This window comes from Solanum pennellii, chromosome 10 (genome assembly GCF_001406875.1).
Source record: "Solanum pennellii chromosome 10, SPENNV200".
In the NCBI taxonomy this organism is placed as follows: Eukaryota; Viridiplantae; Streptophyta; class Magnoliopsida; order Solanales; family Solanaceae; genus Solanum; species Solanum pennellii.
In genome coordinates, this window is record NC_028646.1 from 8,854,418 (window position 1) to 8,881,143 (window position 26,726).

At 37.9% G+C, this 26,726-nt stretch overlaps 1 protein-coding gene across 1 annotated transcript; it reads left to right on the forward strand.

The window, feature by feature from the left end:
• The first annotated feature begins 19,172 nt into the window (after nucleotides 1-19,172).
• LOC114074437 lies at nucleotides 19,173-19,783 on the forward strand. The gene is made up of 2 exons (XM_027912411.1): nucleotides 19,173-19,462; nucleotides 19,504-19,783. The coding sequence occupies exons 1-2, from the start codon at nucleotides 19,173-19,175 to the stop codon at nucleotides 19,781-19,783; spliced, it is 570 nt and encodes a 189-aa protein (XP_027768212.1).
• The last annotated feature ends 6,943 nt before the right edge of the window (nucleotides 19,784-26,726 follow it).

Genomic DNA, 26,726 nt, shown 5'->3' on the forward strand with positions numbered 1-26,726 from the left:
CACGTGTTCATGTTTTCCCTTTATTGGTTATTACTCCCATTATGTTGGACTATGATTTTTCCTAACAAGATGTCTACTTGCTCTATTGTACATTTATATGTATGTACTTACTTGGAATATGTATCCGTCCTTAAGTTTAATTTGTCCACATTCTTCCTTGGTTCAACATTCATGTATACCATGTCTTTAATATTAGTTGGTGAGTATTTGGTTATCATATAGAGTTCAAATCTCTTGGCTGAAAGTTATATATATTCACTTCTATGTGTTTCAATTTGAGATGTCAAAAATGTGTACTGGTTCATAGAAGAAGTATTACGTTGGCGTTACATTTTCTTCTCACATCATTGTCATTATGTTAGTCCATATTAATATGTCTTCTACTACTGATTCATAGTTCCAATTCTCAACAATGATTATGACCACCAAAACAACGATCCCAAATGAGGTATTATCAACAAAATTACAATCTCAAGAAAAGTTATGATTATCCAAAATACAGTCTCAAAAAATTTATGACATCGAATCAACAATCTCAAAGATTAAAAAAAACTAAGTGAAGCAATTTGTATAATTATGGGTGGCAGCCCAGGAGTAAAACATTGCATGGGTCGATTTCAATTGGTATAGAAGGGTGGCAGATTAGGGGCGAAAGCCTAGCATGGGCCGATATCGATTTGTATAAGAGGGTGGACGATCAAGGGTGAAAGCCTAGCATGGAGCCGATCCTAATTGCCATGGAATGGTGGCATCTCAGTGGCGAAAGCCTAGAATGGGCCAATCCCAATTTGTGGAATTCTGAGGACAACATCCCAAGGGTTAAAATGCCTAGCGTGGGTCATCCTCTCCTACCACTGATCAACTGGTCATTTGTATAAATAGTTTCATTTGTAACATACACAATTCCACAAAGGAATGTAACATACACAATAATCTGCATAATTCCACAAAAATTATCTGTATTAATAGTTTCATTTGTCACATGTATTGGTTCAACTAGTCAACATGCGTTGTATATAAAGCTTTTCATAAGTAATCTGCATAGTAGTTTACTTTCTCATTATCGGTTACTTGTAAAGCATGTGTTCATAGGGTACTTGTCTGCCTCACCTAGTGTTGGGTGCGACAAAAGTGGTATACTACAAAAAATTTGATTATCAAAGACAAATAATTATGTCATTAATAAATCATATTTCTTCACATAAAATCTTGTGTGACGAAAAATAATTCGTCACTTAGTCATCACTAAATGTGTGCCTTTAAAAGTATACAAAGACAATTTAGTGCTTCGTCGCTAAAATTATTATATTAACTACAAAAAGAAAAATCGTTCCAAAATGCTTAAACATTTGTGACAAAATTATTTGTTGTAAAAAGTATATTTTTATGTACTTAAATAGTATGCTTTATCACTAAAAAGGTTATCACTACCGACAAAATTATATCGTCGCTAATTATTTTACTTCAACAAGTGACGAAATCAATTGTATATAAAGTTATATGTATTTCATAATTGAACAAAATATTCACTAATAGCTATATTTTATATACAAAAAAATTATTTTGTTCTTAAATATATATATGATAAAATTTGTCATTGTAAAAATGATTTTTATACATATCTCCTATCTAATTTTTTTTCAACCCTGGCCTAACTCACATATTATGTTATTGGGGAATAGAACTCATAAACTTAAGGTTGGAAGTGAAGAGTGCTTACTATCAGCCCAACTCTCTCTTGTTGTTCATTTTTGTTTTAAAATATACTTCATTCACTTCTTTCAAATTTAACTTTTATAGAAACAATATATTATATTATTATTTCTACTCATACATAAATGCATAAAATTTACCACCCACAATTCATTCAAAGTAGATTATATTTTAATTAAACGGTATAATTTTTAAAAGTATCTTTAAATATATTGAGTACAATTTTGTAATTTTATTTATTTATATTAGTAATTTTTAAAAAAAATTCAGTACAATGATAAACTTATTTAAAATTAGACTTTTGATTTTATTAAAAAAATAAATAATCGGTTCAAGTTGAACATTGATACCAATAACTATAGTACTTCATCATAATATATTTGAAATCCTCGTTAGTTCATTTCTTTTATTTGTGCTTTTAGCTTTTAGTTTATTTCAAATTTCATAACGATGGGAAAATTTAGTAGAAATTCATGAAATATATTGCACCATTGCAAAGTCTAAGTTTTTAAGTCGATGTTATCTCTTATAGTTACTGTACATACGTATGTGCAATTACTATTAAATATGTACATATATATAGACAAAAAAAATAGATCGACTTAATCAATGTAGTTTAATAATCACAAATCAATAGACATGCACAAAACATAGCACAAAGACTTGACAAATTATTTTTTTTATCGTGCTAATCAATTCAAAGTGTATCAAATAAAAAACAAAAGTGCTAAACAAACAAATATTAGTGATCTAGTGGTAGAACCGTGTCCACTGACTATACCTATAACCCAGATTGTATTTTTCAAATGATGCATTTTATAATTGCGTAATTTAAGAAAATTAATGTTATGAACTTTTCGCTTTTACAAAATCGACCGAATTCATTGGATTTAATATTTTCATTTGCCAATTAACGAATTTACTCTGTCTACTTCTTATGAAGCACTTGTATTATTCTTTTTATAAGCCGTAACTTGTAATTATGAACAATTGTAGAAAAAAATGTATTTAGCTATGATTATTTTTGTATAAAATAGTTTTATTATTCACTAAAAGTTTTAAGACGTCGGTATTTAACACCTTACATATTTTGTGACAATTTTTATGTCGTCACTAAATCATAAATTGATTAGAGACAATAAAATATTTTTCACCAATCAATTATTTATATTATTAGTGATGAAATAATTTCTTTAACTAAATATAAATTTTCATAACTAAAATTTATAATATTTAACTACGAACTCTAATTTGTCGATATTATAACAATATATTTTTTAAAAGACATTTTTCTGTGTCCAAAATTTAATAAATTATACGACAAAAATATTTTGTCATAAAATAGATACATTATTAGTGATGAAAAAATAAATCACCGATAACTTTCAATTCGTGACGAACACTATTTAACAAATGAAACCAATTAATTTTATGGTGAGAAACTTTAGTGGACAAAACTTTTCTATGGATTTTTATGTTTCTTCACTAGAAGTATGTGTTACATATATTCAAGTACGAAAAGTAAATTTTTTCACTAAAAGTGAATAATTAATGACGAATTTGATGTCGTAGTTTGTCATGAATAAGATAGACTATTAGTGACAAAATAATATGTCACCATAACTTTAAATTCGTGACTAATACTACTAAAAAAATGATGCCAAATAATTTTTTGGTGGGAAACTTTACTGGACAAAACTTTTCTATGAATTATTATGTTTCGTCACTAAAAGTATTTGTCTCATATATATTTAAGCACGAAAAGTAAATGTTGTCTCTAAAAGCTTATAATTAGTGAAGAACTTGATGTCGTCGCTAATAATTTAGTAGTTATATATCATATGTGTTGTAGTCTAGGGAGTCTACAAAGTCGTGTCTCGTAGAGCCTTAGTTATGAATGTGTTGCATGCCACATTTATAATTAGTCGAAAGTTACCTTCCTTCATAATCCTGATCGTGCGATAGAGCGAAGCAAAGAAGTCAATTTCCAGTTGTATCGGATCATGCTATTCATATTATCTATAGTTAAGGTTAACGGTTGCTAAAGTTTCAGCATGTAGCATACAAAAAGGACCTCAAATTACCAAATGTTTGATTAGATTGAGCTTATTTTATTTGACCATATCACTCCACAAGGTATGTAAAGGCTTTTATGTTATTTCTAAAGTTGCATTTGTACCATTTGCATCATGTTGGTTCAATTGAGAAAAATATAGTATATGCTTAGAATAAGGATTTGTTACCTAGTTACATATATTAGTTGTATCATTCAGGAACATCTTCTTAGGAGGATGTAGCCAACTCTAGAGTTCTATATTTTCTCCATACTTACAGGGTCTATTCCTATAGAGGACACTTTTTCTTAGTCTTTGATATACATAGAATTCTCAGCGCTACACATGTTCTCAAAATTGATGTACTTAAACAAGTTTCTCAATTTTATTGGTGGATGTATCAGTGTAAGTGTTACTAGAGATACCCCAAATTGGCTGGCAAGGCTCAAATTCTCAAATGTCATCTCGAGTATGTTAAGGTTTGGCATTTATATGGTATGTGCAAACAACCCCGAATAAGTACTAATAACATTTGTATTCTTTTCATGGTTATAAAACTTAGGATAAGTGTGCCAATTGCTGAAAATGATATATGTATAGCAGTTCTTATTATAATCTATGTTTTTGGCTATCGAGAATCGGGATGCCACAAAATGGTAATGTTAAACAAAAGGAAAATTGATTGCTTAGACCTAAGTTGTAATTAGTCAGGTTATACATAGCTGGATTAGAGTGCATGAAGCTACTGGTTTTGATCAGAAGGTACTTGTTAGATATGAAGCATGTGAGAATTAAGTTTGAGATATGGGATATGTCAAATTCCCTAAAAATAGGAGTACGGGTGATATGATGATGCTATAGAGGAGTGAGATAGGTGGATACGAAAGAGAGGTTGCTAAGTGTATGAGACAATAAAAAGGTATCAACTCTTCAACCCTAACGAAGTTATATGGCGCACCTAGGAAAAACTTTGTGAACCTTTGTTTCATAGGGAAGTCAATTTAGTATTGGTTTAAGTCTTAATATTTGGTCCTGATAACAACAAGAAAAAAGAGGGGAATAGAAAGGTTACATGATAGAAGATACATGGACCTAGTTCATCTACATCATTAGTACAAAAGAGGAGTAGAGCATTATATACATGTATAGACTTCCATCAAATCAAATAGAGCTCCTATTGGGTTCATTTAATATTTTCATCCTTTAGTTAGTCAGTCGTAGTCCAGTTAAAGGAGATGAAAAATTGATCATACGCTAGTTGTTATAATTTGCTATATTGCATGAGAAAAGAGTCGGAGCACCCTAACTTGTTTTTTTAATTAAAACTATTGGTATGGCCAAACGTCTATATAACTTTATACGTACTTGATATTTACATTTTGTTAGTGTTCATGTTTTATTGTGCGTTCAATCTCTACTAATTATTTATATTTCGACCCTCAAAGGGCACCAGACATTGAGCTTGATATAACACAAGCTAGTAACGAAGGCTAAGTTGACCTCAGACTTCTACTCCAAAAATGAACTATTGAGGATTTTCTTTTTCTATCTTAATTAAGGTATTCATATTGACCTAGAGTGAAGCAAAGCCCCAATAGGATAACATCTATAAGAATTACAAGGAGATTGAAGAGAGTATATGGGGAAATCAATTGTATGTGCTTTGAGGTGAGTAAGGAATATGAGCAGAATTATCCCACTCGTAATGTAACTCTTAAGACAGTTTTTTTACTTAATATAAAGAGTGTTTCTATAGGATATCTCATAGTTTCCAAATATGTTTTGATATATAATCATACATGCTACATGTTCTATAACTCATATATTTGTATGACATTTGTCCTTTGTGGATTACTTTCTTACATGTTACCTAATGGCATAGAATTCTTGCATGTATGTCTTATCCGCTTTGGAGCAACCTTGTTTATTGTCATATGTTTTCGTAGGACCTTTCCCTACATGTTATTTAATGCACTAGTTACTTTCCACATGTCAGTTGTCCATATTGTGTGGGTACTGCAGGCTAATTGATCATATGATATGGGAAAAATTAGTCCTCATGGGTTATGTTAATCACATAACACTTGTTAACATGTCATATACTTCATAAACCATTTCTATATAATTTTTCATGCCTGGTAGCTACTTGCTTAAACATTACATTCCCTGTAGCTTTTATGGCCATGTGTCATGTGTTGGACTTGCTCATATTTATATGTGTACTCATTGCCATGTTAGTCCATCTCTCTATGCGATACAACGCACTTGCTTAATGTGATTTGTGTTTCGTAGTTCATGTTCTTGTATGTTTACATGCGATATAGTATATGTGTCTTAGCTTATGTACTCATGCATCATGTGATCATCTAGTCCATTTCTACATTTCCTAGAGTTTATTCGCTCACACGCTACCTTATTGCTCATATGCACGCATACACCTTGTCTTTCTATATCTTAATGCCCGTATACCTTGTACACTCCCTTTTGGGCTAGTCTGCCTATGTGTCATGTCTAATGTGACTTATTCATCTGTATACTATGCCCCTTTGTGCTTACTGATTTGAATTTTGAAAAGAATTTGGAAAAACATTTCCTTGTATCATTATATAGTGAATACTTTTACCAGAAAAAGTTGGAAATATATATGTAAAATTAATCAAACATAGATATATGACTTAGAATAATTCCCTATTAGAAGGTGCGGTATAAAACTTTGGAGTTTATATTAACAACTATGTGATCGTATAAGATGATTTCTAAAAAAAGCGTCATGAAATAAAAGAGAAACAAAAGTACTGCCCCAATAGGTTAGGCATGTGATTTTATGTATCCGTTCCATATACAAAAAATTGGAAGATACTATAGTTATTCTTGGTTGTAAAGGCCCGGAAGCTTAGCTCAAAATGTGTAACCTCCATTGAAGTATTGGGGAAGGAATATAATATGATATAAGATACTTGGGAATAGAGGATTGTAGAGATCCTAAGTAACCCTCCTCATTAAAAACATCAGTATAAGGATCAGAGATCATGTGGTCCCCTTTTGTGATCATAAGTCGTACTAGCATTTGTTCATTTGATATGTCATTTGCATGTCTTGAGCTTAGTAGGTGTATTGAATTCTTTATTTGTATGAGTTCTATTTGTGTGTCATCAGTGAATCATATGGTCAAGAAAGGGGTTTAATTTGCCATATGAATTGAGACGTCATGCTAGACTTGTTTATACATGTTTTATATTAGTCTATGGATTTTGCATTGTCCTATTCGTGATGGGAAATCTCCAAATGAAATTCCGAGGTTAACCAAACTATAAGCTTCACCCATCGTTCGAGGACGAATGATTATAGGGTGGGGGGAAGATGTAACACCCTGTATTCTACGTGTACTTGTTCTATGTATATATCGCTCAAAAATTGAGGATGTAACACCCTGTATTCTAAGTGTACTAGTTCTATGTATATATCGCTCAAAAATTTTCTTGTGGTATAGTTATGGACTCGGTTTTGCTATGCGAGTCATGACAATAGAATATGTTTGAAGTAGTAATGCCCCATGACTTCCAACACATATACGCATAAGTGAATTAAAAAACAATTCAAACTCGGGATGGTAAAATGGTGGTGTTCGATGTAAATGTCAAAGTGGTCAAGTGTGTATTAGTGCTACTGTCTAGTAAAGAATATAAGATGGGGAAAATGGTGTACAATAATTTAGGTGCTTGCCTTACAAAACTATGCTAGTAGGTGACAAGTAGGTGATGCACCTACTTAGAATCAGTGGACTACATTTTAAGTGAAAAAGGGCAAGTAGGTGATGTGGTACTTAGAATTAGTGAACTGAATTTTAAGTTAAAAGGAGCAAGTAGGTGATGCACCTACTTAGAATTAGTGGACTGAGTTTTAAGTCAAAAGGAGCAAGTAGGTGATGCACCAAATTAGAATTAATGGACTAAATTTTAAATTAAAAGGAGAAAGTAGGTGATGTACCTACTTAAAATAAGTAGACTGAGTTTAATTGAAAGGAGAAAGTAGCTAATGCAACTACGTAAAAACTTGTGGCAGAAATTAAGGAGGTGATGCACCTGCTTGATAAAAGTAAAAGACCATATAATTTCGCAATTTATTAAAGGGAAAAATTCCAAAATGGACTCTAAAGCATCAATCTTATCATATCTCCTTCATATCACTTATTCTCCTAAAATTACTCCCAAGGAAAGGCATGGAAGTTTCAAGAGTTCTGATCTATAACTTCAACATTAAAATCTGAAGCAAACCCATTGTTTCAAATGTACAAGCTTGTAGAACATCTCCCATCTTAATGAATTCAAGTGAATAATCTTATTTAACATCAAGGTAAGTTAAAGAGGGCAACCTAAATCTTGAAGAATCCAAGTCTTGGCAAGTGAGTTTTCTGTCTAGCAACGTAAGATGTGGAAATTTCCATCCCTCTCTTGTTCTTGCATTATTTGTAAAAATTTTGCACGTGGTAATGAACAGAGGACTGTTGCCTCTATATTGTGTGAGCTTGGTGAATGTTGAGGAATGAGGTACTTGTTGGGACAGACACGTAGTGGAGTCCCCTTAAATTTTGATTGTGAGCTTGTTTTGAGAATCTGAATGTTAGTTGGAATTCACGGGATGTTGATCAGAAGTCATGAGTTGATATTGCTATTTCCACATTGTGAGGCTTAGGGACTGTTTTGTGTAACATAAAAAAAAGAGTCTGGCTGGATATGTAGAGAAATCCTGAAAATTGGTTAGAGGATAGAACATTTAATACTGTTTTCCAGATGTGATGAATCATGAGGGGTTTCGGATGAGTATATAAAAATGATTAGGCGAAAAAGGATGGGATCAATTGTAGATATACTGCCAATTACTATTTTGGTTTAATGAAGTAGCACAAAAACTGTTCGAAACTAATATTAGTTTTTTCTTAGTTTCTCCATTATAGATAAATAATCTGAAAGAAAGATGGTTAACTCATTGTGATATCCATTGTTGTGAATCAAGGTATGTTAGGCTATTCGATTTCCTATTTCCTTGGCATGAATCCAACACTTGTGAGCTCTCTAAGTGATCTTGTTAGTAACTGATTCATAAATGCAGTTCGTACTCCCTAGAGAATTAAAAGTGAGTACTCAACTATGAGTTTGTTACCAAATGTGTGCATTTGCTCTACCGCTGAAAATTATATATGAATTCACTTCGAATGTGCTTCAATTTGAGATGTCAAAAATGTGTACTAAGTCATAGAAGAAGTATTAAGTTGATGTCACATTTTCTTCCCACATCATTGTCATTATCATTAGTCCATATTCATAGTTCCAAATCTCAACAATATTTATGACCACTGATGTACCGTGGTTTCACAGTACTTCCAATGATTTTTCCTTAAGTTTAGTGTGTGTAGGGCCTTTTGTAGTAATTTTAATATGTATTATCTATGTTTTGCAGGAAAATTGTCCAAAATGGAAATTCAGAAGGCTGTGCATAAATCAGTGCAGAAGTGACCCACGAAGCCATCGAAGGCCCATCGTCCCATCAACGGACCATAGGTAGTGATCATCGACTGGAGGTCCAACCATCTAGAAGGAACTCGAGAAATTCTTACCAAGTGTGGGGCTACGGAAGGATCGACGGTCCGTCGACTGATCGACGGACCGTCCTGGTGAATCGTCGATCAGATATGAGATATGTCCCAGTACCCGGAGTTGGAGAAAAACTAAGTGTGGAGCGACGAGAAGCATCGACGGCCCGTAACTTCATCGACGGACTGTGTTGTTGGTCCGTCGATTGGATCAGAGAAGATGCAAAAATGAAGGCTGAAGAAAAAGAAAAGTGTTGACAGACAGAAGCGGTCAACGGTCCGTCATTCCATTGACGGATCATCTGTGGGGTCGTCGATTGAAGCCGCGTTTTCTGGTCTAACTTTCCTTATTTGTTTTCCTTTTAGTTTAGGACAATGTCTTTATAAATAGGGTGTAAAACCTTGTTTTTGGGATTGGATTCTTTGTTATTTTTCATACTTTAGTTCTTGGAGATTTGACTTTGCAACTTGGAAATTAATTCAAGTTTCCGGTTTCCACCTTCAAGTGAATTTTTTCGTTTTAAGTAGAATTTCTGGATTTTCTACAAACTTGTGTAAGTAAGTTCATGAAATATTATTCAACAGAGATGAATTGTGTTCTTCTAAGCATGGGTAAGTAAATCCACAACTAGGGTTGTGGGAACCATGGGTGATTAATAACATAAATCTAGCTAAGTAATAATTTTCAACTAGGTTATTGCATGCATCAATAATTCTTTGGTCTAGAAGTCTTTTTAACGAGTGCACACATTAGAACTTGCCTTATGCTATTTTCCAGACCAAGGGGATAGTTATTAGGAAATCAATTATCGACATAGATTTACTGGATACTATCTAATAAGCTAGTTTCGGTTAGTGCGAGGTGATAACTAAGCCAATAATCGGATATGATGCTTAATATGAAGTAAAAGGTAAGGGTTAGTAATTTAAACACACGTAGACGGACCAAGGTACGGAGTGAAATTCACTAAATGCCGAACCAAGGATTTAGAGATACACAACTTATCATTTTGCATGCAAAATCTTAGGAAAGAATTGTTATAAGCTAGGATTGTGGCGTTATGAACCTATGGGGAACATTTACGCCCTAGTTTTTCTCACTACTTGATAAATACCAACAATTTACTCTTTCTACGTGTTAGATTTCACAATATTGCAACACTTTTGTTCGACAAAAATCCCCCTTTAATTACTAGCTTTCGGAAAGTATTTGACTAAATAGAGGTAATTGTATATTAAAGTTAAGTCTAAACCATTTTCCTCGTGGGATCGATCCCAACCTAATAATTGGGCTCTCTACTTGATACGATCGCTAATACTTCTTTAGGGAAATATAATTTGAGCGTATCAAATTGTGGCGCCACTGGGGAAAGTGTCTTTTAGATTAACTTTAAGTGCAATTACTGAATTTTAGTCAACAATTTCCTAATTTTACTTTTTTTTATGTATTTAAGGTCTAGCTCTAGTGTACGAAGTACACGGAGTCGAGGAGAACCAATACTCCTATTTTATCCAGAACTGAACCGTACACTCCGCAGAATGAACGATCCACATAATCTAGCTAATCTTATTGATGGGATCAACCGTCAACTTCCTCCACCGATTGATATTCACAACCAAGTGATTGTGGAGAACCCTGGTGATGGTGCTTAGAGGAGGCAACCTCCCACTCCACGCCCTCAAGAGTACTATAGGGGAAATGTTAACATCACCGATTTGGATGGGCCTCTTGTCCTACCTCCTCCACCACAAGGTCATTCATTCGTGGTAACTAGTAGCTTGATGCTCACCTCTAGAGGTTTGTTTTCGGGGCTACCATCTGAGGATCCACATGCTCACATCGCCAAACTGAGGTCGGTGTGTAAGAGTTCTGTAGGGAGGCCAGACTTGGATATGAATGTCATCAAATTATTTGTGTTCCCTCTCTTACTGACGGGAGAGGCCGCAATTTGGTTTACTGAGTTGCCATTCAATTCTATCTACACTTTGGAGCAGTTGAGGGATGTGTTCCTAGCGCGGTATTACCTAGTGTCTAAAAAGATAAATCACAAAGATAGAGTGAACAACTTTGCGGCATTACTTGGTAATCGGTAAGTAGTTCTTGGGATAGGTTCACCTCATTTGTGAGAAGTGTCCCAAACCACCGCATTAATGATGAGTCATTGAAAGAGTACATCTATTGGGGGCAAGATGATAACAATATGGCAGTACTTGATACTATTGAGATTGATCCTTATGGTGAGTGCACATATGCAGAGATCGTAGAAAAGTTGGAGAAAATTTCCCAAAACAATAAGGCTTGGAGCACTAGGAAGTTGGAAACTATGAGAAACACCTTTGTAGTGCAAGCTACACATAAGCTGGCCGCAGATGAGATCCGTGAAAAGATGGTACAAATGAGGATTGAGCTTGGGTTGGTTTTGAAACATGTCAGTGGGGTGCAGAGAAAGTGAATGCGGTGAATTATTTGACTAAACCACCAACTCCAGTAGATGAATTTTACTATGAAGAGGATTCTTATGAAGTGAATGAGCAGACGGGGGTTTCCGAACGAACGCCCAAGGCTCCAATCAGGAGAATTAGAGCCAAGGTGAAGGAAATCAAGGCCGGAACTATGGGAACTACAACCGAGAGGGTCATTATGTTCGAGATGGAAACTACAATTGCGACAACAACTTCAACCAGGGTAACTATTGTAACAAAAACGATCGGAGTGTGACCTATGTTCTACCTCAAAATCGGGAGGCTGCTCCTAGTGATGGTAGAGGTAGTAAGGCACGAGTTGAGGACATGTTGCAAAAGATGATGAGGAGGTTTGATGCTAGTGATGAGCACGCCAAAGAGTTGAGAGGTTATTTGGCTAATATTGGGCAAGAGGTGGATGCACATGCAATATCGATCAAGCATCTTGAGTTGCAAATGGCTCAATTGTCTTCTAGTGAACCCACGTCAATCGGGAACTCTTCCTAGCAACGTTGTCCAAAATCCAAAAAATGAGGGACATTACATGGCAGTCACTACTCGAGGGGGTAAGCAAACCATTGATCCACCTATGCCGTCTGGCGTAGAAGATGAGGTGAGAAGAGATGATGAGGTAGTTGAAGATAGCGGTGAGTTGGTAGAAAAATCGGGGAAAGAAGCTTAGGTAACCCAAAAGGTGACCCTCGTGCCTAGACCACCACCACCATTCCCACAAAGATTTGTGAAAAAGACCGAGGATTGTAAATACCGGTGTTTTATTACTATGTTGGAACAGCTTTCCATCAATGTCCCTTTGATAGAAGCTCTTGAACAAATGCCCGATTATGCCAAGTTTATTAAAGATATGGTTACTTAGAAGAGATCGGTAAGTTTAGAGGATGATGATCGGATGTAACATTGTAGCACTATTGCTACAAGGTCTCTTGTGCACAAGAAAGAAGATCCGGGCACTTTCATTATTCCATGTACCATCGGATTGTTACACTTTGCCAAAGCATTATGTGATCTTGGGGCAAGCATAAATCACATGCCCCTCTCTATTTACAAGAAGTTGGGTTAGGGTGACCCAAAGTCCACTGCGATGTGGCTACTGATGGTCGATCGAACGGTGACGAGGTCTATTAGGATACTCCATGATGTGTTGGTAAAGGTGGAGTCAGTTATATTCCCTGCCGATTTTATGATTCTTGACCATGAGGTGGATTTTTAGGTGCCTATTATTCTTCGCGGGCCATTCCTTGCTACCGATCGCGCTTTGGTTGACATGAAAAAAGACAGATGAAGTTTAGGTTGAACAATGAAGAAGAACCTTTCAACATTTGTAGGTCCATGAATCAAAGGGGTGAGCTCCAAACGGTATCTGTTTTATCTTATAGGGTTGACAGTACGTCTGAGGTACAAATTGAAGAATGTCTGGTGTTGAGGCACTAGCGGCAGTGATCATGTATTTTGAGGGTGATGGTATTGAGGAGTATGGGTCATTGGTTGCGCCACTTTATCAAGGTGATGTTCGGTTCAAACCAAAGAAATAAGAGTTAGATGTAAAGCATCATGAGTTTCCACCCGCGAAACCATCTGTTGAGGAGGCCCCAAAATTAGAGCTTAAGGCTTTACCACCTCATCTGAAGGTATGTATTGTTGGAAAAGATGACACTTTGCCGTAATCATTGCATCGGATTTGAATGTGGAGCAAGTGGAGTGTCTGGTAGAGGTTTTAAAGAGGTTCAAATGAGCCATTGGTTGGACTATTGCAGACATTTTTGGGATTCCACTCGGTATTTGTTCACACAAAATCCAACTCATGCCCGATCATAAGCCAAGTATTGAGCATCAAAGACAGTTAAATCCACCTATGCAAGAGGTAGTGAAAAAGGAGATTATTAAGTGCTTGGATGCCGGATATCATATATCCTATCGCAGATAGTAGTTGGGTATGCGCTGTTCAGTGTGTGCCTAAAAAGGAGGGAATGACGGTGGTCCCAAATGAGAAGAATGAGCTTGTTCCAATGAGTCCGGTGACCGGATGGACAGTTTGTATGGATTACGGGAAGTTGAATGCATGGAATGAGAAAGACCATTTTCCTATGCCCTTCATGGATCAAATGTTGGATAAGCTTGCAGGAGAAGGGTGACATTGTTTTCTTGCTTGTTATTCGGGTTACAATAAAATATCTATTGCACCAGAGGATCAATAGAAAACAACTTTTACTTTCCCGTATGGAATTTTTGCATTCAAAAGGATGCCTTTTGAGTTGTGTAATGCACCGAGTACTTTTTAGAGACGTATGATGTCGATATTCTCCGATATGGTGGAGGAAACTATTGAGGTGTTTATGGATGATTATTCAGTTGTTGGCGACTCCTTTGAGCATTGTTTGAGTCACTTGGCCGGGGTTCTCAAAAGGTGTGAAGATTGCAACCTTATGCTAAATTGGGAGAAATTTCACTTCATGGTGAAAGAGGGGATTGTATTGGGTCATCGCATCTTAGAGAAGGGGATAGGGGTTGATCGAGCCAAAGTTGAGGTGATAGAGAGACTTCCTCCACCCATCTCTGTAAAAGGTGTGAGGAGTTTTCTTGGGCACGCGAGCTTCTACCGAAGATTTAGTAAGGATTTTTCAGAAATTTCACATCCTCTGTGAATGTTACTTGAGAAAGAATGCAAATTTTATTTTGATGAATCTTGCTTGAATGCAGTTGGAGAGTTGAAGGAGAAGTTTGTGTCTGCGCCCATTATTATTTCCTCGTATTGGAGTAACCCATTTGAGGTGATGTGTGATGCTAGTAGGGTTGCTCTTGGTGTATTCTTGGGACAAAGAAGGGATAATATCCTTCACCCCATTTATTATGATAGTAAGGCCCTAAATGAAGCACAAAAGAACTATATTGTTACTGAACAAGAGCTCCTTGCGGTGGTATTTGCTTTCGAAAAATTTTGCTTCTATTTGTTTGGCACGAGAGTCATAGTGCATACCAACCACTCCGCTTTGAGATATTTGATGGAAAAGAAGGATGCGAAACCAAGGTTGATTAGATGGGTACTACTATAACAAGAGCTTTATTTTGAGGTGAAAGATAGAAAAGGGACCGAAAATTAAGTTGCCGGTCACTTGTCAAGATTAGAGGATGAAGCTATGTGAGAGTTGGGTGAAAAGGCTGAAATTGATGATACCTTCCCTGATGAGCATGTTTTGGCCACTTCTCATGACTTGATTCCATGGTTCACCGATTTTGTGAATTATTTGGCTAGTGATATAGTTCCATCAGATTTGTCCTTCCAGAAAAGAAAAAAGTTCATGCATGATGTCAAAAAGTTCTTTTGGGATGAGCCGTATTTATATCGTAGTTGTGCTGATGGGCTTATTCGCCGTTGTGTGCCGGAAGTTGAGATGCTTAGTGTTTTGGAGGCATGCCACTCATCGCTTGTGGGTGGGCATCATAGTGGTATCCGGACTGCCCATAAGATTTTTCAATGGGTACTATTGTCTAACGATCCACCAAGATGCTCATGAGTTCGCAAAGGCATGTGATAGGTGCCAAAGAGATGGGGGTATTTCGAGACGGCAAGATCTCCCTTTGAATCCCATTCTAGTAATTGAGTTGTTTGATTTATGGGGCATTGACTTCATGGGCCCGTTTGTTAGTTCTCTTGGGATGAAATATATTCTTGTGGCGGTCGGTGGATTATGTGTCAAAATGGGTCGAACCCACAGCACTTGCCAACAATAAAGGGAAGAGTGTCACCGCATTTTTGAAAAGAACATATTTTCTAGATTTGGCACACCTAGGGCTATTATCAGCGATGAGGGGTCCTACTTTTGCAATAAGCTGTTCAAAGGGTTATTGGAAAAATATGGGGTTCGCCACAGTGTAGCCACTCCATACCATCCGCAAACTACTGGGCAAGTTGAGGTGTCCAACAGAGAAATAAAGCATATCCTGTCAAAAATGGCAAATGCTAATAGAACAAATTGGTCAAGGAGGGTTGATGATGCTCTGTGGGCTTACCGTACATCATATAAGACTCCCATCGGTATGTCTCCATACCAACTTGTATATGGGAAATTCTATCACTTGCCGGTTGAGTTAGAGCACAAGGCTATGTGGGCGACGAAGAAACTGAAGATGGATTGGAATGAAGCAGCGAATCATAGACTTAATGGGTTGAATGAGTTTGATGAGTTTTGCCTAAAAGCATATGAAAGTTCAGCCCTCTACAAAGAGAGGATGAAGAAGTACCATGACCAAAAGATTGAGAAGCACGAATTGTAGTTTAGGAGTTAGTGCTTCTATTCAACTCTAGGCTGCGCTTGTTTCCGGGCAAACTCAAGTCCAAATGGACTGGTCCATTCTTGGTCACTAAAGTGTTCCCATATGGAGAGTTTGAGTCGGAAAACAAGGAGGGTGCAAGGTAAACAGGTCAATGGGCAGAGAATCAAGATCTACCTCGGGCATGCAGAAAGTGCCCATGAAGTAGTTGAGGCATATTACCTTGATGAAGTCTGAGTAATCAAGGTTCTTGCATCGTGCCGTGACGTTAAACCAAGCGGTTCTTGGGAGGCAACCCAAGGTGTATCCTCTAGCCAACAGTAGGTTTTTCTTTTCTTTATAGGAATAGTTGCATTATTTTATTTCTTTTTTGTTTTACTCAGAAGTCATGTGTAATTTCTTTTATAACTTTTAGTCTGTTGGCTAGAGAGTAGTTTAGGGTCCGTATCTAAAAAGTGTCCAGAAAACATAAAAAGAATGGCTTATTGGGTGCTCAATGTGAAGGGACCAAACCAAAGAAATCTGCAGAAATTGTCCTAGTGCACTGATCTACGGACCAACCGATGGGCCATCGTTCCATCGACGGACCGTCGATGGTGTCCATGGATCCTAGGTATGATTTTAATGTCGTCTAAGTCAGGGAAAAATCAACGTATTAGTCTATGGACCGTCGAGTGACATACGGTCCGTTGATGGGGAATTGTTAGCTCCCAAAACCCGTGACCCGACCTGACCCAACCTTCTATATAACTAATTACCTTTCAGTTACCCCCACACCTTTTCAAATTCTCGCCTCAACCATTTCCCTCCCCTTATTCCCCTATTCCCCCGTTCGCTACCACATTCAATCCATCTAAATTCCCTTCTGATTTCTCATTCTCTCCACTACCCACAACTCCCAAAACCCTAGTCTCCCAAATTCCCCATGCATTTCTAGTATTTTCCGGTTGGTGTTTGAAGGCGGGCACATCAGTTGTTGGTGCAATTTAACCCACACATTCACTCCACTACAGCGTACAGGTATGTCATTCTCATCCGCTCAATGAATTCTGGTTCATTTGTTTGAGAAAACGAATAGATTGTATGTGCGTCTTAACTTAGGGACAACTTTACATGATTAACTTGTCAAAATTGAGTTCCATATTCCTAAGAATGATACAAAATGCATGGGTTGGGGGCGCAAACAGTCTCAATGAACTCTGCATGTTGTTTGTTTTGTTGTTCTTCCAACTTAGGGCTTGATAGTCTCTTATAATCTAGGACCAAAAGTTACAAAATCGAAGCCCTAGGAATGAAGAAGTGGTTTGATGATTGTTATTGAATGTTTTGTGTCTTGGTATAGGCTTAAAATATTCCATTTGAGGGGGGCTAAGAATGTCTAAAAAAACATGTCTCAGACCGACAGTACGAGACCCCATCGACTGATCATCGATAGTGCCCGTCGCCCAGCTCTGCAGTTCTGCACTTCATTGTCTCTTTTCTTCCAAATTTTGTTTTTCTTCTTTTGTATGTGTAGTCTGATTATAATGAAACAAACAACTCTCTTTTTAGGTACTAATGTCCCCCAAAATAGATATTGTCTACTCTAGGGGACGGTCCAAGTCCGTCATACCATCCCGCCGCTTGACTGGCTCGTCTGATGATGAGCGAGATCCTGAGTATGTGCCCCCAGGCACCCAGACACTGACACCTGCTGCTCGAGCCACTCGGGGCATGCCCAAGAAGGTTGCACCCCGACATAGTCACTGCCTCCTAGTCAGATGAAGGCGCACACTGACCGGCACACCGTCTAGGTCTGCCTCGGGTTCTGAAGGAGCATCTAGCTCCGAAAACATCTCTGGTTCTGAGTCAGCCCACTCTACAAGGTCGAATGAGGCCATTGCCTTCGGTTCTGTATCCCAGGGAGTCAATCTCCCAACCGAGCTGCTTGAGATGCCTCGTTTGATGAGGCCCAGAGTGCAGAGTCTACTCCAGCACCCTAGTTTGAGGTCCCTGCACCAAATTGCTGATCAGCCCGACCGGTGGTGCGTAGATGGCCAATACAAGATTTACAGGGATGCCAAATTGCTGAATGACAAGGGGGTGATGACTAGGACGTTGACAGTGGAGCGGAGGGTCTTGACAGGTAGCCTACACACAGTCCGTAGGATACATGATCTATTCACCCGCAACGAGCTCGAGTGGATTTCTAGAGGTGTGGGGCCTTACAGCGAGGAGATGGTGCGAGAGTTATGCGCCTCTTACATAGTGGATCTCTAGGGTCATAGGATAGGCGCGGGTTTGAGGCTGTCGAGTGGATATTTCTTGTCCTGCCATTCGTCGTTTCGTATATGGTGAGGCCACTGATGCTGGGAGGGTCCCCCTCCCCCATGAGTTTGACTACAAGTTGGACGTGGTCAAGAATGACCATTTTAAGCGGGACAGAGGTTTGAGAGTCTACCAAGAGGTGGATTTCCCAGCAGACATCCATAAACGGTGAGGGAGAAGACTGTGTGATGGACTCCAGAGGCCTTATTCAGAAGGCCAACCTCACGTTTGCAGCCAAGTTTATCTTGTTCTTCATCCTCCACTTCCTATCCTGCACAGCCGTAGATAATATACTTACTTGGGATAGAGCGGTCTTGGTAGCAACTATGGTCGCCTGGTTCGAGATTGATTTTGCGAGATTGGTTATCTCCGTCATCCATGAGAGGGCTTTTAAAGCCTCTACCACTTACCCATATCCCTGCATGATTTTTCAGTTGTGCAGGAATGCTGGAGTGCCCATTTGGCACATAGATGTCCTCCGTACACCTACCAGTTTAGTGGATATTGGTCTCATTAGGGATGAGGCCAATGAGGCGGCACCACGGAGAGGGCCCAGAGTAGAGGTGAAGCCGCTAGGTGAGAACTTGGCGGATACGGTAGATCAAGCCCAAGGGGCTGATCATGATACACTAAAGCCTACCGATACCGCCCCGATCGAGTCTGCCACGGGCACTAGCACCGCACCGAGTTCCTCCCGGTCTACACCTCCATCAGCAGCACTGATTTCGATTGCTAGGGTCCAGAAGTTGGAGGTTCAGATGGCTACCTTGCTACACCATATCCAGCCTTGGATGCAAAGATCCATTGCTGAGGCTGAGGAACAGATTGAAAAGAAGGTAGCTCAGCAGATGGAGAGGAGGATTCAGGCGGTCCACCAGCGCCTCGATGCTTTTGAGTTGAAAGTCCTCGCATGCCCAGCCGTTACCATTGATTTGACGACTCTTCAGGTGGATGTGCCGAGTCTGAGGGCTGATATTGATGCTATCTTAGATATGAGGGTACCCGAGCATGAGGCCGCACCTGCGGAGCTTGCAGAGGATACAGTGCTTGCTGCAATATTCACTTCCACTACTCTACCGCCGCCCCACCAAGTGAGCATGCCAAGAGGCACTGGTCCAGAGAGAGTGAGGAGACTCGATCTTGGAAGAAGGATCGTACTGACATGGAGGTTACGAGGAGAGCTTCGTTGCTTGATGAGGAGTCCCGGCAGATAAGGGCTCGTGAATTACCTGCTGGGGCGTCTAGCTCCAGGTTTGAGGATGTTGAGAGGAGCACAATTGAGGGTGCATATATTTCTGTTGGCACCACTGATGGTGGCCCTACTATTGAGGGAGCGGGTTCCGAGAAACCGGACCCATTGGCTTGTTGATCTTCGGTGCTATGCGCCTTAGGTTTGCTTCACCTACCACCTTTGCTTTGTTCTTTTATGCATTGGGAACAATTGCATGTATTTTTGTTGGGGGTGGGGTAAATGGAAAGTGAGTGCTAGGGTGAAGTCTAAGTAGCCCAACTCACAATCCTCTCTTGGTGGTTTTCTTGCCTGTGTTCTGTTGCCCCAAGAGAATGGTTATTTTACTGTTGAACCAAAATGTTTAGTATCTTGTACAAAGTATGAATGTGAAATCTGAAGCATAATCGCTAAATATGAATGATATCCCATTCTAAAGAGAATGATTTCATGATTAGGCATAGTGAATGTTGAATGTGTTGGCTCTAAGCATGACATAGAGATGCACCATTGCATGACCCTCAATCTAACACTCGAACTAGGTGTCCGATAATCTAGTAGGGTAATGAGGTGTTAATAGAGTGTGAGGAAAGTTGATTGTTCCACTGTTGGTACCTAGCTAGAACTTGCCAGTTAGTCCTACAAAAAGAAATCTGTGTTAGACAATTAGGAAAGGATCATAGACCCTAGTTCAAATTAGCCAATCTTAAGCCTAAATAAAAGAAAACCAAATATAATTGATCCCTTTTTGATCCAAAATATTTTGAGTTTACAATGGACCTTTCTTTTCTACCCCAACTCATCTTCCCTGGGTATTATGTGTTGGATTTGGTCCCTCCTTGGACATGTGCACCTCAACTTAGGCCAAAAGCATAAGTTGAGGGTGGCTAAGGCAAACACTGATCTCGTCTTGGCCCTGACCAAACATTGGGTATTGTGTACCTAGACTCACGGTAAAGCCATAATTTGAGGGTGGCTATTACGAGTAATGTCCTGAAAAGTGGGGTTGAAAGGATTAATGTAAAAAAAAAGAAGAAATAGTGAATAAGAGAAGTGACTCACTCAGTCAAAGTAGAAATCAAGTGAAAAAAAAAAGAAGTGTTTACTTAAGAGTCATTCGCACAAATGGAGAAAGAACGGCGAAAATAAGGCGAAGGGTACAAGAAAAAGGAAGATTAGGGCATAATAGACAATAAATGAGGTAGGAAGCTTAGCTGTAATGTCATGGAGGGCCACAAGTCACTAAAATGTACCCATATGTATCAACCCCGACTCAGATCCTTACGTTACAAGCCTAGAAAGTCCTATCGTGATCCTAAGAGTCTAATGTGGTGAACTTAAGCAGTGTAAATAAGGGCAAGCCTTTGGCGACAAGTACCAACTAGGCATGAAGTTGTTTTGAACGTGAGTGTTGAATAATGATCCTTATACCCAAATTTGAAATAACTTTGCGAAAAAGGAGGATATCTTTTGAAGCGAGGGCACTAGTTGCAATATTGGAAAGTTGGTACCTTGGTTAGAGATAAAAGAGTAGAGGTGTCGGTGAATGGTGAGTTTGTGTCAATGTCTGATCCACATGAATGAGCCTAGTGAGCCTAAGAGTAAAATCATGCATTAAAGCAATGAAAATATTCGGGATTGATAGCCATATGATTGCGAAAGCTTAAAAGAGGATACTTTTGTACAAAGGTGTTGTGGTGAGTCATAGTGCGTCGCTTGGGGACAAACAACGAATTTAAGTTGAGGGTGTTGATATACCGTGGTTTTACGGTACTTTCAATTCTTTTTCCTTAAGTTTAGTGTGTTTCTAGCGCCTTTTTATAGTAATTTTAATATGTTTTAGCTGTGTTTGGCAGGAAAGTTGTCCAAAACTGAAGTACAGAAGGTTGTGCACAACAATCAATCAGTGTGACCCACAAAACAATCAACGGCCCGTCTTCCCATCGGCAGACCGTATGTAGTGATCGTCTACCGGAGGTCCAAGCAACTCGACGAATTCTGACCAAGTGTGGGGCTACGGAAGGATCCACGGTCCGTCAACTGATCGATGGACCATCTTGGCAAATCGTCGATCAGATCAGAGATATGTCCCAATACCCGGTGTTGGAGAAATATTAAGTATAGAGCGATGAGAAGCATCGATGGACCATAAGCCCATCAACGGACCGTGCTGTTGGTCCGTCGATTGGATCAGAGAAGATGCAAAAATGAAGGCTGAAGAAAAAGCTAAGTGTGGACCGACAGAGGCAGTCGACGGTCCGTCGTTCCATCGCCGAACCGTCTGTGGGGTCGTCGATTGAAGCCGCGTTTTCTGGATAAACTTTCCTTATTTGTTTTCCTTTTATTTTAGGACAATGTCTTTATAAATAGGGTGTAAAACTTCATTTTTAGGGTTGGATTTTTTGTTATTTTTCATACTTTAGTTCTTGGAGATTTGACTTTGCAACTTGGCAATTAGTTCAAGTTTCCAGTTTCGATTTTCAAGTGAATTTTTTCATTTCAAGTATAATTTCTGGATTTTCTTCAAACTTGTGTAAGTAAGTTCATGATTAATTATTCAACAAAGATGAATTGTGTTCTTCTAAGCATGGGTAACTAAATCCACTACTAGGGTTGTGGGAACCATGGGTGATTAACAACATAAACCTAGCTAATTAACAATTCTCAACTAGGTTATTACATGCATCGATGATTTAGAGATACATGTAGTAAAAGGTAAGGGTTAGTAATTTAAAGACACGTAGTCGGACCAAGGTACGGGGTGAAATTCTCTAAATGCCGGACCAAGGATATAGAGATACACAACTTATCACTTTTCATGCAAAACCTTAGGAAAGATTTGTTATAGCTAAGATTATGGCGTTATGAACCTATGGGGAACACTTACACCCTAGTTTTTCTCACTACTTGATAAACACCAACAATTTACTCTTGCTACTTGTTAGATTTCACAATATTGCAATACTTTTGATTCACAAAACCCCCCATATAATTACTAGTTTTCGGAAAGGACTTGACTAAATAGAGGTAAGTTATGTCTAAACCATTTTCTCGTTGGATCGACCCCAACCTAATAATCGGGTTCTCTACTTGATACGACCGCTTATACTTCTTTAGCGGAAGTATAATTTGAGCATATCAACAACCAAAACATCAATCCCAGATGAGATATTATCAATAAAAGAACTATGTCAAAAGAGTTATGAGTATCCAAAGTACAGTCTCAAAAGAGTTATGAACATCAATTCAACAATCTCAAAGATTAAAAAAACCTAAGTGAAGCAATTTGTATAATTATGGGTGGCAGCCTAGGGACGAAGCCTAGCATGGGTCGATCCTAATTGGTATAGAAGGGGAAGCTCAGGGTCGAAAACCTAGTATGGTCTGATCTCGATTGGTATAAGAGGGTGGAAGCTCAATGGAAAAAGACTAGCATGGGCCGATCCTAATTGTTGTGGAAGGGTGGCAGCTCATCGGAGAAAGTCTAGCATGGGCCGATCCCAATTTGTGGAATTATGAGGACAACATCCCAAGGGTTAAAATGCCTAGCATGGGTCATCCTCTCCTACTACGGACCAGCTGGCCATTTGTACATATGGCTTGAAAAAATTATAACACTCAGAAAAGTAAAGAAAAGAATGAAACATACACAATTCCAAAAGTATAAACAAAGGTGGTTTCTAATCCTTATCGATTGGTATTTTGTTTCACTTGAGCTCTCATGTCACATATGGTTGTATTATGCTTTACATATTCAACACATTCTTTCGTACTGAGTCCCTTATTGGGGTGTTTCATTTCAATGTGCAGGTATAAGTATTCAAAAGTAGATCACCCCAATAGAAGCACATGTTACTCAACTGTTGTTGGTGAGCTCAAGGTTGATGCGGAGCTTTTGTCGAGTCTTTAGTATGTGTATTTTCATAGCATGGATTCCGTTAGAGGCTTTGTAGACATTATAAAGCTATCATCTGTATTAATAGTTTCACTTGTCACATGTATTGGTTCTGCCAATCAACATATATTGTATATAAAGCGTTTCATCAGTAATCTGTGTAGTAGTTTACTTTCTCATCATAGATTACTTCTAAAGCATGTGTTCATAACTTTAGGGTTGGGGTGTGACAAAACAAGTAGCTTTATGCACTCCAATCCGACTATGTATAACCTGACTAATCACAACTTAAGTCTAACCTATCAATTTTCCTTTTGTTAACCTTGTTCTTTAGTCAAATCTCGATTCTCTGTAGCAAAAACATAGATCATAATAGAAGCTGCCTTACATATATCATTTTCAGCAATTGGCACACTTATCTAACTTTTATAACCATTAAAAAAATGCAAATGTTAATAGTACTTATTTGGGGTTGGAATATACCATATAGCCAAACATTAACATACTCGAGAGGACATACAGTGAGAATTCGAGTCTTGCCAGCCAATTAGGGGTATCTCTAGTAACATTATTACACTGATACATCCACCTATAAAATTGTGCCACTGCCTTCTCCGAACTAAAAGAAACTAGTTTAACGACATCAATTTCGAGAACATGTGTAACGCTGTAAATTCTATGTATATCAAAGACTAAGAACAAGTGTACTCTATCGGAATAGATCCTGTAAGTACGGAGGAGATATAGAACTCAAAAGCTAGTTAAATCCTCCTAGAAAGATGTGCCTGGAAATGCTATACCTAATATATGTAACTAGGTAACAAATCATTTTTTAAACATATACTATGTCTTTCTCAATTGAACCAACATGACGAGAATGGTACAAAAGAAACTTTAGATGCAAATAACATAAAAGCGTTTACATACCTGGTTGAGTGGGATGGTCGTATAAAATGAGATCAATCTAGTAGGTTGACAGTTTAGCTAGAATCAACCTTAACCATAGAAAGCATGTCACGAACCACAAGTACACCCTAGATGTTAGAGCATCCTTGTGTCATCACACGGCAAATGAGACTTCAAGAAGTCTCATCTAAGACTCTCGTATCATTCATTGCATAATAAACATACTAAAATGAGTAAGAATTTAAAACATTCTTCACACACGAAGAACTCTTTCATAATCAATACGCAAGCGGAAGACTATCATTTAAAACATTAAACCTTCACAACATCTCATTGAACCATCTAAACTTTGGAGTTTACAACACTTGGGTCTAAGCCCATACAAGACATAAAATAAAGACTAAGACATAAGGAATAACGTGTGGATACTGCCCTGAATCGATGAGGACTCACAAATACTTCATCTTCAACCCTTAGAAACTTATCCATCCTCCATGGCACATCAATACTTCCAATTCCCTACACTTTAGTCAAAAAGGGAATAGAAGGGGTTAACACATTAGATGCACTAAGTATGAAAGACATACAAAAACAATGAAAAAGGGACATTTAGTAAATATCATTCTTTTCATGAATTTTGATTAAACATCATACTATAATCATAAGAACAAAATTTAACAACTTAGAAACACATAAGAAATCATTTAAACAATAAATCCCATTTTAAAGAAGCATTACAGTAAACTTACTTCACTGTACATTGAAGTTCTTCACTGTTAGAGTGATGTTCATTAGCTTAACTTTGCACACCTTTTAACATATAATTACCTGACTAAAGCTATCCTAAGACTCACTGAAGATAGACAAAGAGAGACCGCCCATACACCCTCTCTAGGCACACCTAAATGATCCTTAAGACCACCCATAATAAGATCAACATACATTTACAAGATATCACACATATATACATGAGATCCTCCTACAAACAATGATTCTAAGGTTCACTTGAGTGAGTTGTGAATCGACCGCCCATACAATCCCTTACACACACTTAAGAGATCCGATAGACTATCTAGGATAGAATCATTCTCACTTGATACATCACACATACATAATACGACATTCTCTTTCCAAAGTCTATCAAAAGACCTACTTTACGTAAATCAAGAAGATAACATCCAAAATGACATCTCCAAGATTACCTAAGTAATCCTTAGGAATACCTAAGTGTTGATCATGTCTACCTAATCAACCCTCTTTCCTAACTAGAATCATTCTTAAGACTTATCTAGGTAAGATAAGAAGTGACCATTCCTATGCCTCCTTCACACCTTAATTAGACAATCCTTTACTACTCTAGATAAGTACTTATTCATTTAACATACTTTTGTAACTTAAGTCATTGCATTCATTAGAACTTCTCTAATGCTAGTAGGTATCCCATATGATGAGAATAAGCAATAACCGACATAGACCATGGTAGCAAAGAATGGAATCGAAAGTTCTAACCTACTCCGATGAGGGTGTTCTACTTGCCAATGGTAAAACTTGGACACATCCCATGTAGGCAGATTGTTAAAGAATATGAAGGGCGTCTCACTCTTTAACTAGACCTACTTCCCTTACCATACTCACTCGGTGCTAGCCTTTGTTCTGATAGAGTAATTTTCATTAAAGGTTCATATAAAGGGGTTCCATATCAAATCATAACCCAATCACATTCATCCTACCAAAGAGGTCCTTTAGGGCTACCTTCCAATGGCGACAAAAAGCTCATTATGACATTCCTAAGGATTGATATGATGTCATTCCAGCCAAACAACCTTAAGTCTATCATTCCTTTACTTGAAGGATACCATTACGACTTTCGACTTCAACATTCATAACCTTACCACTAGGTTCAAGGTTTCACATAAATGACCTTCTTAGCAGCGTTCATGGTCTCACATATCATTCATACATTCATGACTAAGAGGTTTTAGCATCCTAATTCAAGAAATCTCATATTAATATGCATACATGCATCAAGTAAGGACAAAAGTTAGCTAAGACAAGACACAACATACTTCACTTTAACACATAATACATATCACTTTATGTCACTTAGGAATAACCATTATCATATTTAAGTAATCCTATACACTACCATATCATCATCAATATAACCATTATAGACTCATATAGTCAAGTAGGAACAACCATGAATCAACCATAAGACTACACATGCAAGCACATATTCATAGTCTACATGATTTTCCTAACTTACATCGAACTAACACATAC